Source organism: Cherax quadricarinatus, chromosome 86 (assembly GCF_038502225.1).
Source record: "Cherax quadricarinatus isolate ZL_2023a chromosome 86, ASM3850222v1, whole genome shotgun sequence".
Classification (NCBI taxonomy): domain Eukaryota; kingdom Metazoa; phylum Arthropoda; class Malacostraca; order Decapoda; family Parastacidae; genus Cherax; species Cherax quadricarinatus.
Genome location: NC_091377.1, coordinates 99285 through 115331, shown reverse-complemented (window position 1 = coordinate 115331; position 16047 = coordinate 99285). Strand labels below are relative to the sequence as shown.

General features: G+C 42.2%; 1 protein-coding gene across 4 annotated transcripts in view; it reads right to left on the bottom strand.

Moving 5' to 3' along the window:
- Positions 1–1147: 1147 nt before the first annotated feature.
- Positions 1148–16047, bottom strand: part of LOC128702991 (uncharacterized) — a gene marked incomplete at its 5' end in the record, with an annotated part of 31442 nt that continues 16542 nt past the window's right edge. The window contains 4 exon segments of one of the 4 annotated variants that reach the window (XM_070103537.1): positions 1148–2911; positions 3538–3597; positions 3725–8909; positions 9600–9736. In XM_070103537.1, the coding sequence (XP_069959638.1) occupies positions 8704–8909; positions 9600–9736 (343 nt within the window). 4 annotated transcript variants of the gene reach the window in all.

The following is a 16047-nucleotide window of genomic DNA, read 5'->3' as shown; positions in this document are numbered from 1 at the left end:
CACTGGTGTTATGCATGTGGATCTTGTCACAACTATCAAGAAAGCGTTTTAGATCAAGGTTAATATTGGAATTTAAGGTTCTGTAGATGTAGATTGCACAGTAGTAAGTGTGGATGTTCTGAACAGGGAGTAAGTTTAGATCTATGAAGAGTGGGGGGGGGGGTGTTCCCCGGGATGGGATTTAGTGTTTATTCTTACTGCGGCTTTTTGTTGGGTTATTGGCTTTAGGTGTGTTGCTGCAGTTGATCCCCATTATTATTATAATCAAAAAGAAGCGCTAAGCCACAAGGGCTATACAGCAGTTGATCCCCAAGCACAATTAGCATAGGTGAGGTACGGAACTCTCTCCAGGTAAACTCTAGGTTCTGTGGCCTGGTGGGAAACGCTCTAGTTTCAGACACTGAGTGTCCGTGGTTCGATCCCCGGCAATGGTGGAAACGGACATGTTCCCTTACACCTGTTGTCCCTTTCACCTAGCAAGTAGGTGGTGTTAGTGGACTGGTGTGGGTCGCATCCTGGGGGACAAGATTGAAGGAACACAATGGCAATAAGACAGTCCTCGATGACGCACCGACTTTCTTGGGTTAACCTCGAGTGCTGCTAACCCTCCAGGGTTAAAAATCCAAACAAAATCCTATGTCTTACTCATGGTTCCCCTGCTTGTCACTGGGTGGGGGGGGGGGGGTGCTGCATCTCCTTCCGAGTCCTTTCCTTTCATATTATATAATCATGGAGGAGCGCTAAACCCATAGGATTATACAGCGCATGTGGGGGGAGGCATTCAGGCTTAATTTCAGGAAACTGGAGAACAGATCCAATTCCCTTGATCAAGAGCCCCTCATCAGCATCAAGGAACCTCCCCTGAGGGATTTCCCTTCGTAGGGAGTAATTTCCGTGTGCAAATTTGGCACAAGGCGACCCATTTACCCATTATACACATTGCAGTAAATCACGAAGGTAAATTATTATAATCAAGGGGGAAGCGCTAAACCCGGAGGATTATACAGCGCCTGGGGGGAGGGATTTGGAAGGCATTCAGGCTTAATTCGGGGAACTGGAGCACAGATCCAATTCCCTAAATCAAGAGCCCCTCACCAACATCAAGGAACCTTCCTTGAGGGGCACGAAGGTAAAAATAATAAAACTGTTCCAAAAACTGAGTTATATTTCTAACATTATAAAATTATGTACATTCTTAAGAGGCTACAATATTAACTTAAAACCGAGTGTTCGGAATTAAAGAGAAAATGTAACGAGTGACCTTTAACATTAAACTGTATTGGGAAGAATATAGACTGAGTTATACTGACAGGTGTGTGGGTGTTATACTGACAGGTGTGTGGGTGTTATACTGACAGGTGTGTGGGTGTTATACTGACAGGTGTGTGGGTATTGTTATACTGACAGGTGTGTGGGTGTTATACTGACAGGTGTGTGGGTGTTATACTGACAGGTGTGTGGGTATTGTTATACTGACAGGTGTGTGGGTGTTATACTGACAGGTGTGTGGGTGTTATACTGACAGGTGTGTGGGTGTTATACTGACAGGTGTGTGGGTGTTATACTGACAGGTGTGTGGGTATTGTTATACTGACAGGTGTGTGGGTATTGTTATACTGACAGGTGTGTGGGTATTGTTATACTGACAGGTGTGTGGGTATTGTTATACTGACAGGTGTGTGGGTATTGTTATACTGACAGGTGTGTGGGTATTGTTATACTGACAGGTGTGTGGGTATTGTTATACTGACAGGTGTGTGGGTATTGTTATACTGACAGGTGTGTGGGTATTGTTATACTGACAGGTGTGTGGGTATTGTTATACTGACAGGTGTGTGGGTATTGTTATACTGACAGGTGTGTGGGTATTGTTATACTGACAGGTGTGTGGGTATTGTTATACTGACAGGCGTGTGGGTGTTATACTGACAGGTGTGTGGGTGTTATACTGACAGGTGTGTGGGTGTTATACTGACAGGTGTGTGGGCGTTATACTGACAGGTGTGTGGGCGTTATACTGACAGGTGTGTGGGTGTTATACTGACAGGTGTGGTGTTATACTGACAGGTGTGTGGGTGTTATACTGACAGGTGTGGGTGTTATACTAACAGGTGTTATACTGACAGGTGTGTGTGTGTTATACTGACAGGTGGGTGGGTGTTATACTGACAGGTGTGTGGGTGTTATACTGACAGGTGTGTGGGTGTTATACTGACAGGTGTGTGGGTGTTATACTGACAGGTGTGTGGGTGTTATACTGACAGGTGTGTGGGTGTTATACTGACAGGTGTGTGGGTGTTATACTGACAGGTGTGTGGGTGTTATACTGACAGGTGTGCGAGTGTTATACTGACAGGTGTGTGGGTGTTATACTGACAGGTGTGTAGGTGTTATACTGACAGGTGTGTGGGTGTTATACTGACAGGTGTGCATGTGTTATACTGACAGGTGTGTGGGTGTTATACTGACAGGTGTGTGGGTGTTATACTGACAGGTGTGTGGGTGTTGTACTGACAGGTGTGTGGGTGTTATACTGACAGGTGTGTGGGTGTTATACTGACAGGTGTGTGGGTGTTATACTGACAGGTGTGTGGGTGTTATACTGACAGGTGTGTGGGTGTTATACTGACAGGTGTGTGGGTGTTATACTGACAGGTGTGTGGGTGTTATACTGACAGGTGTATTAAACATATATGCAGAGCGAGACTTCGTAAAGTATTTTGCCCTATGTCGACCGTGTGACTATGTTCAGTATACTTAGGTATACTGAACATAAATACACAATTATACTGAACATGAATACACAGGTATACTGAACTTAAATACACGGGTATTTATGTTCAGTATACCTGTGTATTTCATTATACCTGTGCATTTATGCTCAGTATACTTGTGTATTTGTTCAGTATACCTGTGTATTTGTTCAATATACCTGTGTATTTGTTCAGTATACCTGTGTATTTGTTCAATATACCTGTGTATTTGTTCAGTATACCTGTGTATTTGTTCAGTATACCTGTGTATTTGTTCAGTATACGTGTATTTGTTCAGTATACCTGTGTATTTGTTCAATATACCTGTGTATTTGTTCAGTATACCTGTGTATTTGTTCAATATACCTGTGTATTTGTTCAGTATACCTGTGTATTTGTTCAGTATACCTGTGTATTTGTTCAGTATACGTGTATTTGTTCAGTATACCTGTGTATTTGTTCAATATACCTGTGTATTTGTTCAGTATACCTGTGTATTTGTTCAATATACCTGTGTATTTGTTCAGTATACCTGTGTATTTGTTCAATATACCTGTGTATTTGTTCAGTATACCTGTGTATTTGTTCAGTATACCTGTGTATTTGTTCAGTATACCTGTGTATTTGTTCAATATACCTGTGTATTTGTTCAGTATACCTGTGTATTTGTTCAATATACCTGTGTATTTGTTCAGTATACCTGTGTATTTGTTCAATATACCTGTGTATTTGTTCAGTATACCTGTGTATTTGTTCAGTATACCTGTGTATTTGTTCAATATACCTGTGTATTTCAGTATACCTGTGTATTTGTTCAATATACCTGTGTATTTGTTCAGTATACCTGTGTATTTGTTCAGTATACCTGTGTATTTGTTCAGTATACCTGTGTATTTGTTCAATATACCTGTGTATTTGTTCAGTATACCTTGTGTATTTGTTCAGTATACCTGTGTATTTGTTCAGTATACCTGTGCATTTATGTTCAGTATACCTGTGTATTTGTTCAGTATACCTGTGTATTTGTTCAATATACCTGTGTATTTGTTCAATATACCTGTGTATTTGTTCAGTTATTATTATTATTATTATTATTATAATCAAAAAGAAGCGCCAAGCCACAAGGGCTGTATTTGTTCAGTATACCTGTGTATTTGTTCAGTATACCTGTGTATTTGTTCAGTATACCTGCGCATTTATGTTCAGTATACCTGTGTATTTGTTCAGTATACCTGTGTATTTGTTCAATATACCTGTGTATTTGTTCAGTATACCTGTGTATTTGTTCAGTATACCTGTGTATTTGTTCAGTATACCTGTGTATTTGTTCAGTATACCTGTGTATTTGTTCAGTATACCTGTGCATTTATGTTCAGTATACCTGTGTATTTGTTCCGTATACCTGTGTATTTGTTCAATATACCTGTGTATTTGTTCAGTATACCTGTGTATTTGTTCAATATACCTGTGTATTTGTTCAGTATACCTGTGTATTTGTTCAGTATACCTGTGTATTTGTTCAGTATACCTGTGTATTTGTTCAGTATACCTGTGTATTTGTTCAGTATACCTGTGTATTTGTTCAATATACCTGTGTATTTCAGTATACCTGTGTATTTGTTCAGTATACCTGTGTATTTGTTCAGTATACCTGTGTATTTGTTCAGTATACCAGTGTATTTGTTCAGTATACCTGTGTATTTGTTCAGTATACCTGTGTATTTGTTCAGTATACCTGTGTATTTGTTCAGTATACCCGTGTATTTGTTCAGTATACCCGTGTATTTGTTCAATATACCTGTGTATTTCAGTATACCTGTGTATTTGTTCAGTATACCTGTGTATTTGTTCAGTATACCTGTGTATTTGTTCAGTATACCTGTGTATTTGTTCAGTATACCTGTGTATTTGTTCAGTATACCTGTATATTTGTTCAGTATACCTGTGTATTTGTTCAATATACCTGTGTATTTGTTCAGTATACCTGTGTATTTGTTCAGTATACCTGTGTATTTGTTCAGTATACCTGTGTATTTGTTCAGTATACCTGTGTATTTGTTCAATATACCTGTGTATTTGTTCAGTATACCTGTGTATTTGTTCAGTATATCTGTGTATTTGTTCAGTATACCTGTGTATTTGTTCAGTATACCTGTGTATTTGTTCAGTATACCTGTGTATTTGTTCAGTATACCTGTGTATTTGTCTACATTATAGTATGAATATTATTCTTTTCTTGTTCATTAGGAAACATTGAAACAAATACAAGAGCTATTATTACATTCATGGGAGAGGTGTAAACCCGTAGGGGTAGTATAACCCCAAGGGGTTCACTGATTATAAAAATTCTTTACATGAAACATTAAAAGGGAAATATAAATTTTTGTCGCACAATCTAAATCTATAATAAATGCCATAGACCCATTTAGGCTATATAAACCAAAAAAAACCGTGATGTAATAAATATCTTTTAAACAAAACTGCAGGTTTAATATATATATATATATATATATATATATATATATATATATATATATATATATATATATATATATATATATATATATATATATATATATATATATATATATATATATATATATATATATTACATGCAGAACACTGAAAAAATATTTAAATTCCAAGCACTTTCGTTCCTTGATAATGTGAAAAGTCACGAAAGCGCTTGGAATTTCATATTTTTTCACAGTGATTGTTTTGCATTTTGTGATATCACCTGTTTACTGTGATCTCATTTCATATTTTTTGAGTTGTGTGACTGACATTTCAATTTAAATATTTATAAATACAGCAGGAAGAAAATACAATTACAAGGCCCATGTGTATCAGGGTCACTTCTGCAGTTAATAAGTAGCCTCGTTCCGGTGGTTAATGTTCAAGTCATGATGGGAAAGTTATCAGTGTATAAGTGGCTTCTGCAACGTATTTATCCTTGACTCACGAAATCGTAATGACACGACTGCTAACATACCACGGGTAGGGCTTGAACCCGCGATCATTGAGTCATACAACTCCACACCGATGCGTTATCTACTGGGCCAGCTGGGCCAGTGTATAACGCGTCGGTCTGGAGCTTTACGACACTCTGACCACGGGTTCTAGCCCCACCCGTGGTATTATTTGTATTTTCCCATCACTGTTGTTGCCAGTTTGCCATCTGCATCCAACATCTTGCATGTTACATACTCCGAAACAGAACACGTCTTGTCCATGTTTCTATTCACTAAACAACACTAAGTTCCTACAAGTTGCTGACATATGTGGCTTCTTATCTAATGTAGTGACTTAAGCACAGAATATATAAAATACGAACAGTTAGAATTTTCATTAATTTCGAAATATAGAAACCTTTTGGTTAACACCAAAATGAACTGCTCAGTGGTCACACGTTTCAGGCGCTGCCAAAAATGGCGATATTTCTGCACTAACAGCTCACCATTCCCAGCAGGAAATACATTAGTAAACAACACTTGCTTCCACTCATTGCTGAAACACCTTCAGCGCCCACCCACAAATCAATATTTCTGATAGTTATTGCTAATTACTACGTTCACAAGGATGCTCTAAACCCATGAGAGTCGTATTGTAACTTGTTCAGCTGTGAAAACTTTGCGACCCAATCCCCGGACCCATTATACACATCTGTAATTTACAAACATTATCTCTACGTCCACACAGGACTCGAACCTGCAAACTCTGTATCAGAGTCCACAGTACTTTACCACGAAGCCGACGTCCTGTGTGGACGTATAGATGTTTCTAAATAATTTCTCTGTTTGTGAATTGTTAAGCGCATCTGTATTCTTTTGACTACCGTTCATGGGAGGTAATCATCATTCAAGGAAGAGCAGCTCAAATTTCTTATTCCAAGAGCCCTTTTTTAGAACTAAGGCACCACCCTTCAAGGGTGTTATTGCTATGTGTAGCTTTGAATGTAACAAGATAGAGGATCTGGTTTTTTCTTACGAGTCTACATGTACAATGTTACATATGTGCTTGTAATATCTGCCAGTACTCGTGTTCATCACAGCTTTATATTCCTGGTTAGAACAGCATAACACCAAAAGGTATGTGGACAATAACATTTATACACAACAAACCTGTAAGTAGAGCTTTTTCAAGACTGATAAAACTCATATAGCAAAACTAGCGAAAAAAAAGGCTTGTTTTGTATATTTATATTCTTGTTCACCCAGAGGCAAGTAAAAAAGGCATTGATCTATAGGTAGCCAATGCTGCCTTTGATTTTAAAGCATTTATAAGGCAACAAAGTCCTCTCAGTGCAGCTGGAGAGGGTTTCGGGGGGTCAGTGTCCCCGCGGCCCGGTCTGTGACCAGGCCTCATGGTGGAATCAGGCTGTTACTGTTGACCGCATGCAACCTGACGTAAGAACCACAGCCCGGTTGATCAGTTACTGACTTTGGGTGCCTGTCCAGCACCTTTTTGAAGACAGCCAGGGGTCCATTGGCAATCCCCCTCATGTATGCTGTGTGTAATGATAAATATTTTGTTGGTAGGACATTTCAGGTATGGGACATTTTTTTTAGCAGAATTTAAAAGTAAAAAAAAAAAGATGAAATTACAGTTACATAACGATGTAAATACGTACACTTAAAACAAAGATAAAAATGGTTTTTTTTTTTTGCTAAGGCTTTGAAGCATTGTCATTCATATTATGTATAATCTACATAAATACAGAAAATATTCACATAAACACTTGCAAACTACTTAACAAGGGTTTCAAAACAAAGGCGAAAGTTTGGGTAAATACCGAACCAAAAAATCCTATATTATCACTTACGATTTGTGGACATGTGGAATATAATCTTAAAAATCAAATTTACACAACACGGACAGTTAAACCTTAGGCTCAAGAGCCAGGGATGTTCAGAACCTATCATAGAATGGCAGGTTTTGCCCACTAGTATACAAGAAAATCATACATGGAGCAGAGGAAACCTTCAGTGTAAACTAGGCTTTGATCTGGTTACATCTTCAAGTCGAACTCTACCTAGAACGAAATGGAGTTTACAATAGTTTTCTCTGCATCATTTATCTCTGTCATTCAGAATCTACTACAGCCTGAGATATGGCAAAATCTCTCCCATCATCTAAAATTTCTCCCAAGTACCTTTTACTAGCACTCAAATTCACGACAAATCTTACCAAAGGACAAAATTTTGTCTATATGCAAAGATGTAATATAAACAATGAAAAATAAACAATATATATAACTAGAAAAAAATATTGTGACAGAATATCACATTAGTCTCAGTATTTACTAATGTTGATCAAAACAGTTGAACTTCTGAATAAATATCACAGAAAACATTATAAATCTCTAAAAAAAAAAAAAATTACAAATTTGATCCATATATAGACAAAGGCAATGCTTGGGTGAATATGAATTCTTAAATTCTAACAGCTAGGCCTCATGGCTCATCATAGTGAATCGACAGCATCAAATCAACAGCATCTGTTGGTCTTAACATGATACTCTTATCTTTGGGATAAAATTTTTGAAACCAAAAGAGGAAATTAGCATCAAGAAAGTTTTTTTTTTCGTATATTTAAGGCATACATGGTGCTCATCTACAGGTGTTGAAAACCTGTAGATAAATGGTGAAGAAACCGGCTATCAGATGCATGAATATTTGTTACATTGTCTCGTGGAACTAACAAATGGATATGATGGCCCTTGTACTAAGCTTCAAGTGAGTTATATCTTTGTGAGAGCACGTAGCAGACAGCATGTTCTCTGAACATCTTCTGAACACATTGCTACGTCAGATTGATATCCTCAAGCATCACTTCAAAAAAATAAACATTTACAAGACACTACTACAAGAACTGTAGCACGACATCTCTACTAGAGGCTGGAGTAAGTAGCGATGGATTGTGTAGTAGATGGGTCGACGTAACCCCAGTATCATGCAGCGAAGCTCAACACTGGGTCGTCACCGATCTTGTTGTTGACGTAGAGGGGGCTCTTGCAGGCACGAACTATCACCAGGCCCATCCGAGCTACGAAGCAGAAGACAGAAACTCCCAGCAGAACCACGATGAAGTAGCCAGTCTCTGTGGTCGCCTCTGCATACTGCTGAATGTAGATTCCAACCAGAGCTAGCACCACCACTAAGAAGGATGAGAAGTTACAGCATTATCACTACCTTCTTATGTATTCAAAGAAGCTAGTTTGATTTTACCTATGTAAAATTTCATTTCAAGCCAAAAGAAGAATTTAAGTGACTACAACACCGAGGTTAGTGGTAACCTAAGTACAGTGGACCCCCGGTTAACGATATTTTTTCACTCCAGAAGTATGTTCAGATGCCAGTACTGACCGAATTTGTTCCCATAAGGAATATTGTGAAGTAGATTAGTCCATTTCACAGCCCCAAACATACACGTACAAACGCAATTACATAAATACACTTACATAATTGGTCGCATTCGGAGGTGATCGTTATGCGGGGGTCCACGTATAGTTCTGGGGAGATTCATTCTTTAATCCTCTCTTATTGAACTTTACCCAAAACACAACATTAATTTGAAACTTGGTGTCTTCATACTGGATACTTTTTTTGACCGAGAATGTAGTCTACCTTGCTAATGAACACCATTATTTATTTTAATCATAACTAATCGCACACCCATGAGGGTCATACAGGAATGAACTTTAATAAATAAATAAATTATATAGGAAAGTACCGCCTCCGGTAATTTGACGTTTGAAGAATCTGAACCTGTACTTCTTACACCACTCCAACACCTGCACCTTAATCCTAAAATTGAGAATATAAACGAGTCGTATGGTCAATTTACCAGCATATGGTGTGACAGTGTAGCGGACGAAGCGGTCCAGGATAGTGTTTTCCAGGATGAACCAGATGATCATGATGCCAGAGAGTGAAGCCAGAACCACGTACACAACATTCTGCATGGCCATCCCTGCCTCATACCTGTGTGAGAGGTGCAAAGGTGGTAAAGTGACACTATACAGATGGGTAAGGAAGTAGTGAAACTAATGTGTGACAAGTGTGGTGTGATAAAAAAAAAAAAGATTTATTAAAATTAGTAACCCAGGGAAGGGGGTTAATTACCAAGGCTATTCCATGAAAGCAAATTATTATTATTATTATTATAATCAAAAAGAAGCGCTAAGCCACAAGGGCTATACAGCGCTGCAGGGTAGGGAAGGAAGCGAGGGTATTGGATGGCAGAAGGGAGGAGGGATGATCAGCAGGTTACAGAAAACAGCAGGGCAGGGGATAGTACGGGGGTAGAGGGTAGCAAGAGATTGAAGTAGAAAGGGCTGAAGGTATCAGAATTTGTGAAGTAAGTCAGTTGTTGTCAAAAAGTCAATGAGAGAGTCCGGATGAAAGGTGGGTCCATCAGCGAGAAGGGAAGGTAAAGAGAGAGCAGCGGAGCGAAGACGACGACAGAGGTAAATTCTGCGTGCTCGTTGATAAAGTGGGCAGTCCAACAGAATGTGGCTGACTGATAATGGAGCTTGGCAATTCTCACAGAGAGGAGCAAGATGCCTCTCCATGAGATATCCATGGTAGAACGTCCCTTATGAAAGCCATATTGACGAGTGGAGAGACTGTTGCGTGTCTCTAAATACCACACTAAACGTCTATTTACTAGGCGTTCCATCACTTTGCAAACTGCACTGGTAAGAGCAATGGGACGATAGTGGGAGGTTTCATGTCCCGTAGTGCCTGGTTTGCAGAAAGGGAGAACAATGGCAGATTTCCACAGCTGTGGAAGAACTCCTTGTGACCAAATAAGATTGTAAAGGCGTAATAGGACTGCAAGGGCTGACTGATGTAAATGTTGTAGCATATGAATAAGAATGTCGTCCCCAGCTGCCGATGATCGACAAGCTGAGAGTGTTGCCTCCAGTTCTTGAAATGTAAAAGGCACATTATACTGTTCTTCTCTGAGAGAAGAAAAGTCCAAGGGTGCTAACTCTCTGGCAGACTTTGAGGAAAGAAATGAGGGGCATAGATGGAGTCCCTGAGAAATATGGGCCAGATGATTGCCAATTTCATTGGCAACATCTAGTGGGTTTGCTATATCAACACCGGCAACCCACAGAACAGGAGCCGGGTCAGGAGAATATTTACCACTCAGTTTTCGTACTTTTTTCCAGACTGCACTCATAGAGGAAGCAGAGGTGATGGTGGAGACATAATCTCGCCAGCAAGTGCGTTTAGCATCACGGATGACACGGCGAGCGATCGCACACTTCTGTTTAAAATCAAGGAGTCTCTCTGTGGTTCTATTGTACCGGTACCTGCCCCATGCAGCGCGTTTCAAATGTACTGCACGAGCACAAGCAGGAGACCACCAAGGCACGCATTTCTGAGAATGCCTGCCCAAAGTTTGGGGTATAGAATGAGAAGCTGCGGTTAAAACGGAGGACGAGAAGAGGTGTAAAAGCTCATCGATGGAGGACGAAGAAGGAACCTCTTTAAAAACAGTTAGGTGTGAGTAAAGGTTCCAATTTGCCCAATTAAATTGCCAGCGTGGGGTGCGAAGAGGTGGTGAATATGAAGGGGAAGTAAGAATGATTGGGAAATGATCACTGTCGTGTAAGTCCGGGAGAATAGACCAAGTGAAGTCTAATGCGGCGGAGGAAGAGCAGACAGAGATCGATGCAAGAGAGAGTATGAGTCCGAGGATCAAAATGGGTGCGAGTACCTGTATTTAAAACATGGAGGGGGTGGGTGGCAAGAAAAGCCTCTAACTGAATTCCACGGGAATCACAGTGAGACCCCCCCCCCCCGAGGAAATGGTGGGCATTAAAATCACCAAGTAACAGAATCGGTGGCGGTAATGACGAAACAAGGAAGGCAATATCCGGAATAGATAATGCCCGAGAAGGAGAGAGATATAAAGAACAGAGCGTATACCACCTATGTAAGTGGATACGGGCTGCTGTGTAATGCAGCGAAGTATGAACAAATAGCTGATGGTACGGAATATCAGTGCGTAGAAGAAGGGCACTTTTATTAAAGGTCCCATCAGGAAAAGGATCTGAAGAATACAATAAATTATAGCCCGAGATGGGAGAAATAACAGCAGAGTGTAATTTTGGTTTCTGTAAGCAAACACCAACAGGGGCAAACTGGGAGAGTAACATCTGAAGCTCACCCCGATTACCCCTGAGGCCGCATATATTCCACTGTAAATAGGCCATGATTGGCAATGATAAAGATACTTGAAATCTGCAGGTAAGGGTTCCTACGGACTAGAGGGGTTAGAAAAGTCCACATGCGGAGGCAGTGGAAAACGTTCAAGCAGCGAAGGAACGGTGCGCTGTGAAGAAAGGAGTTGCGCAGATGGAGCAGAGGAGAGAGAAAGAGCGGAAGGTAGATCAGTGTCCATTGATGGTTTGGTCTCTGCAATATATTCAGAGATTGCTTCAAGTGTTTCTGAATTCAGAGACGTCATATGGGAGACAATATTGGAAATGGTAGGGGGAGGATGAGTAAAGATTGGAACTGTATTGAACTGTACCAAGGTAGGGGGGGGGGCGAAAGGGTGGAGGGAACTGGAGAAGCGTGGCAGGGGGCAGAAGAGGCAGGAACCTGGGAGGTGGCAGAAGAGGAAGAAACTTGGGAGGGAACAGGGGAGGAAGGTACAGTACGAGGAGGAGGGTGAACCTCTACACTTGTAACTGAGCCAGTGAGAGGGGGAGAACCAGGGACAGAGACAGGGAGGGTAAAATGAGGAGGTGGAAGATGGGTAGGAGGTGTTAACGGACCTTTTTTTGACTTTTGAGAAGTAGAGGGACGATTGGGAGGAGGTGTCGTACGAGGTCTCGTCGATACTGAGGTTTGTGAGAGAGAACTCGAAGAAGCGAGATCAGACCGAGGCGTTGAAGTAGGGATGTCTGAGCAGAGGACAGCAAAAGGATTAGATACAGGAGTGACTATGGGAGAGGTAACCACAGAGGTGGGTGTAGAAGATGGGATACCAGAAGTGGGGGGACGTTTTGAAACACGGGAATAAGAAACACGTGGGAGTCTCCCTTGGAGGCAGAGATGAGAAACTGCCATGGCATAAGGGAGACCTTCTGTCTCTTTGAGGTAACGGATTTCCTGCTCATTTAAATAGACTTGACAACAGCGAGAGTACGAAGGGTGAGCCTCATGACAGTTAATGCAAGAGGGAGATCGATTGCAAGACGTATTAGAATGGTCATCGGCACCACAGACTGGGCATTCGGCGATAGATCTGCAATATTTCACTGGATGGCCAAATCGCCAGCAATTTCTACACTGTTGTGGTGTAGGGATCACCTTTCGAACTTGTAACCGATGTCCTGCTATATAAACTGAGGATGGGAGTTCTCGGCTGTCAAAAGTTAAACGAGCCACATTGCTAGGGTATCGTCTCCGCCCGCGGGCAGGAAGAACGCAAGTGTCTACCTTGAGGATTGGGAGATCTTGGAGTTCCAGCTGTTCAAGAATGTCAGTGCCACATGTCTGGAAATTTTGTTGAACTATGGTATGGGGCAGAATGACGGTACCACTACAAGAATTGAGGGAATGATGTTTTTCAAGAGTGACAGGAACAGTATCGATATGGGAAAGACGAGAGAGCTCATGAGCCTGGGTAGCATTCTGTACGGTAATGATGCACGTACCACTCTTAAGAGCATGAAAAGAAATATCTTTACCAACATGGCGTAGGAGTGCCTTGCCAATACTGTGGTCAGAAAGATAGGCAGTAGAGGAAGTCGGTCGTAAAGTGAAGAATTTAGTCCATTGTTCAGTCTGAAACTGAGCGTGGAAAGGTAGTGAAGGACGTGTCGATCGTTTCTGAGAAGAACGAGAAGGTGGAGAAGTATCATCAGCAGGTAATTGTCGTTGGCGTTTAGGCGTGGGACCAGAGTTGGTCCGACGTGGAACGGGTCGGCGATTTGAAAATTGCCGCACTGTAGAGGGAGAGGCCAGAAGCATAGTCAGAGGAGAGCGAAGGTCCGATAAATCAAAGGAGTCAGTCGAGGCCTCAGTACCTGAAGCGGGTGAGGAAACAGCACCGGCAATAGGTACAGAGGCATGAGGAGTGTCTGAAGAGTGGTCCAAAGACGAGGCAGGGTCAGAACAGGGTGCGGTATCAAGAAGGGGCCCGGGGGTAGTAGGTTCATGGACTAGGGCTGCCATGGTTAGGAAGAAAAAATAAAAATAAAAAAAAAGAATAAAAAAAGGGGGGACCGGGGAGGGATAGTTCCTAGGAGGAATGAAAGGGCCAGAAATCTCCCTCCGCGCCCAAGAGGACCTCAGCACTGCAAGTAGCGCAGATGCAGCATGGAACCCGTGCCATACCCTACCCATCATGCTAGTAAACTAACAATCCGGGATAGCAACCTCACATCTGCCGAGCTACCTCGGTGGACAAAAGAGAGGGCGGCCGGATATCCGCCACAAAGCATACCTCCTTCGTCCACCACCCAAAGCTACTCCGGGATACCGGAGAGGGATCGGGACATCCTCAGGTGATCCAGATTCCACGGCAAACTACGCCACCGCCAAGAACCTCAACGGAATGGGATAGACCCCGGTACCCTTTCCCCTACCTAGGAACTAGTGCGCCTGTGGGAGAAATCCCAAAGGCCAAAAAGAGGGAGGGCAAAAGGGAGGGGTGGGGAGGAGGAGGAGGAAAGGAAAAATGGGAGGATGGGATAGGGGAGGGGAGATTGGGGGGTAATTAGGTTCGGTCTGAGGAAGAAGACCGACAGGTCTAATTCCCCAGACCAAGAGCCTCTTCACCACGCCAAGGAGCCCCCCTTGAAGAGGCCATGAAAGCAAAGTGTGGCTTATTTTCCATGGGATCCATTTTAGGTCCTTACCCCTTGGATACTTTTTTTATTATTATAATCAAAAAGAAGCGCTAAGCCACAAGGGCTATACAGCGCTGCAGGGTAGGGAAGGAAGCAAGGGAATTGGATGGCAGAAGGGAGGGGGGAGGATCAGCAGGTTACAGAAAACAGCGGGGCAGGGGGTAGTACGGGGGTAGAGGGTAGCAAGAGATACAAGTAGAAAGGGCTGAAAGTATCAGAATTTGTGAAGTAAGTCAGTCGTTGTCAAAAAGTCAATGAGAGAGTCCGGATGAAAGGTGGGTCTATCAGCGAGAAGGGAAGGTAAAGAGAGAGCAGCGGGGCGAAGACGACGACAGAGGTAAATTCTGCGTGCTCGTTGATAAAGTGGGCAGTCCAACAGAATGTGGCTGACTGATAATGGAGCTTGGCAATTCTCACAGAGAGGAGCAAGACGCCTCTCCATGAGATATCCATGAGTAAGACGAGTATGGCCAATGCGAAGACGGGAGAGAGTAGTCTCCCAACCTCGACACTGGTGATAAGAAGACGGCCAGTAACCTATACTCGGTTTAATAGACTGAAGTTTGTTGCCGAGCATAGTAGACCAACGTTGTTGCCAACGGGTGTGAAGGTGGGAAGATATTACAGCAAAATAGTCCGTACATGGAATACCTCTATAAGAAACTGGTAGGTCATGTACTGCTGACCGCGCAGCAGTGTCTGCCTGTTCATTGCCCTGTACGTCAACATGACCAGGGACCCAACAAAAAACAATATCTTTATGCTTAGTAAAGATGCGGCGTAGCCAAAGTTGGATACGGAGGACTAAGGGGTGAGGTGTATCAAATTTTTGTATAGCCTGTAAAGCACTAAGGGAGTCTGAGACAACCACAAATGATGACACAGGCATAGATGCAATACGGATAAGTGCTGTAAGGATGGCATATAATTCAGCAGTAAAAATACTAGCTGAAGATAGTAAATGCCCTTGTACGACGCTGTCCAGAAACACTGCTGCGAATCCTACGCCGTCAGAAGACTTAGAGCCATCTGTGTACACAGCAATGGCATGAGAATGAGAGTGAAAGTGGTCAAGAAAAAGAGAGCGGGAAGCGACCGTAGACAGTTGGGCTTTCGAGCAAGGGAGGGAGAAAGAACAGACTCGAACAGCTGGAACTTCCCAGGGGGGTAGGGAAAAGTGAGATGCTACATGTACATAGAAAGGTGGTAGTTGAAGAGAAGACAAGAGCGAATGAAGGTGAAGAGAGAAGGGATGGAGTAAGCAGGGGCGGCGAACAAATAAAGAATGTCTACTAATATCAGTGACCATTCTATAAATGGAAGGATTGCGGAGATCATGAGAGCGTACATAGTAGCGCAGGCAATGGGCATCACGGCGATCGGATAAGGATGGAACGTTCGCTTCTGCATAGAGGC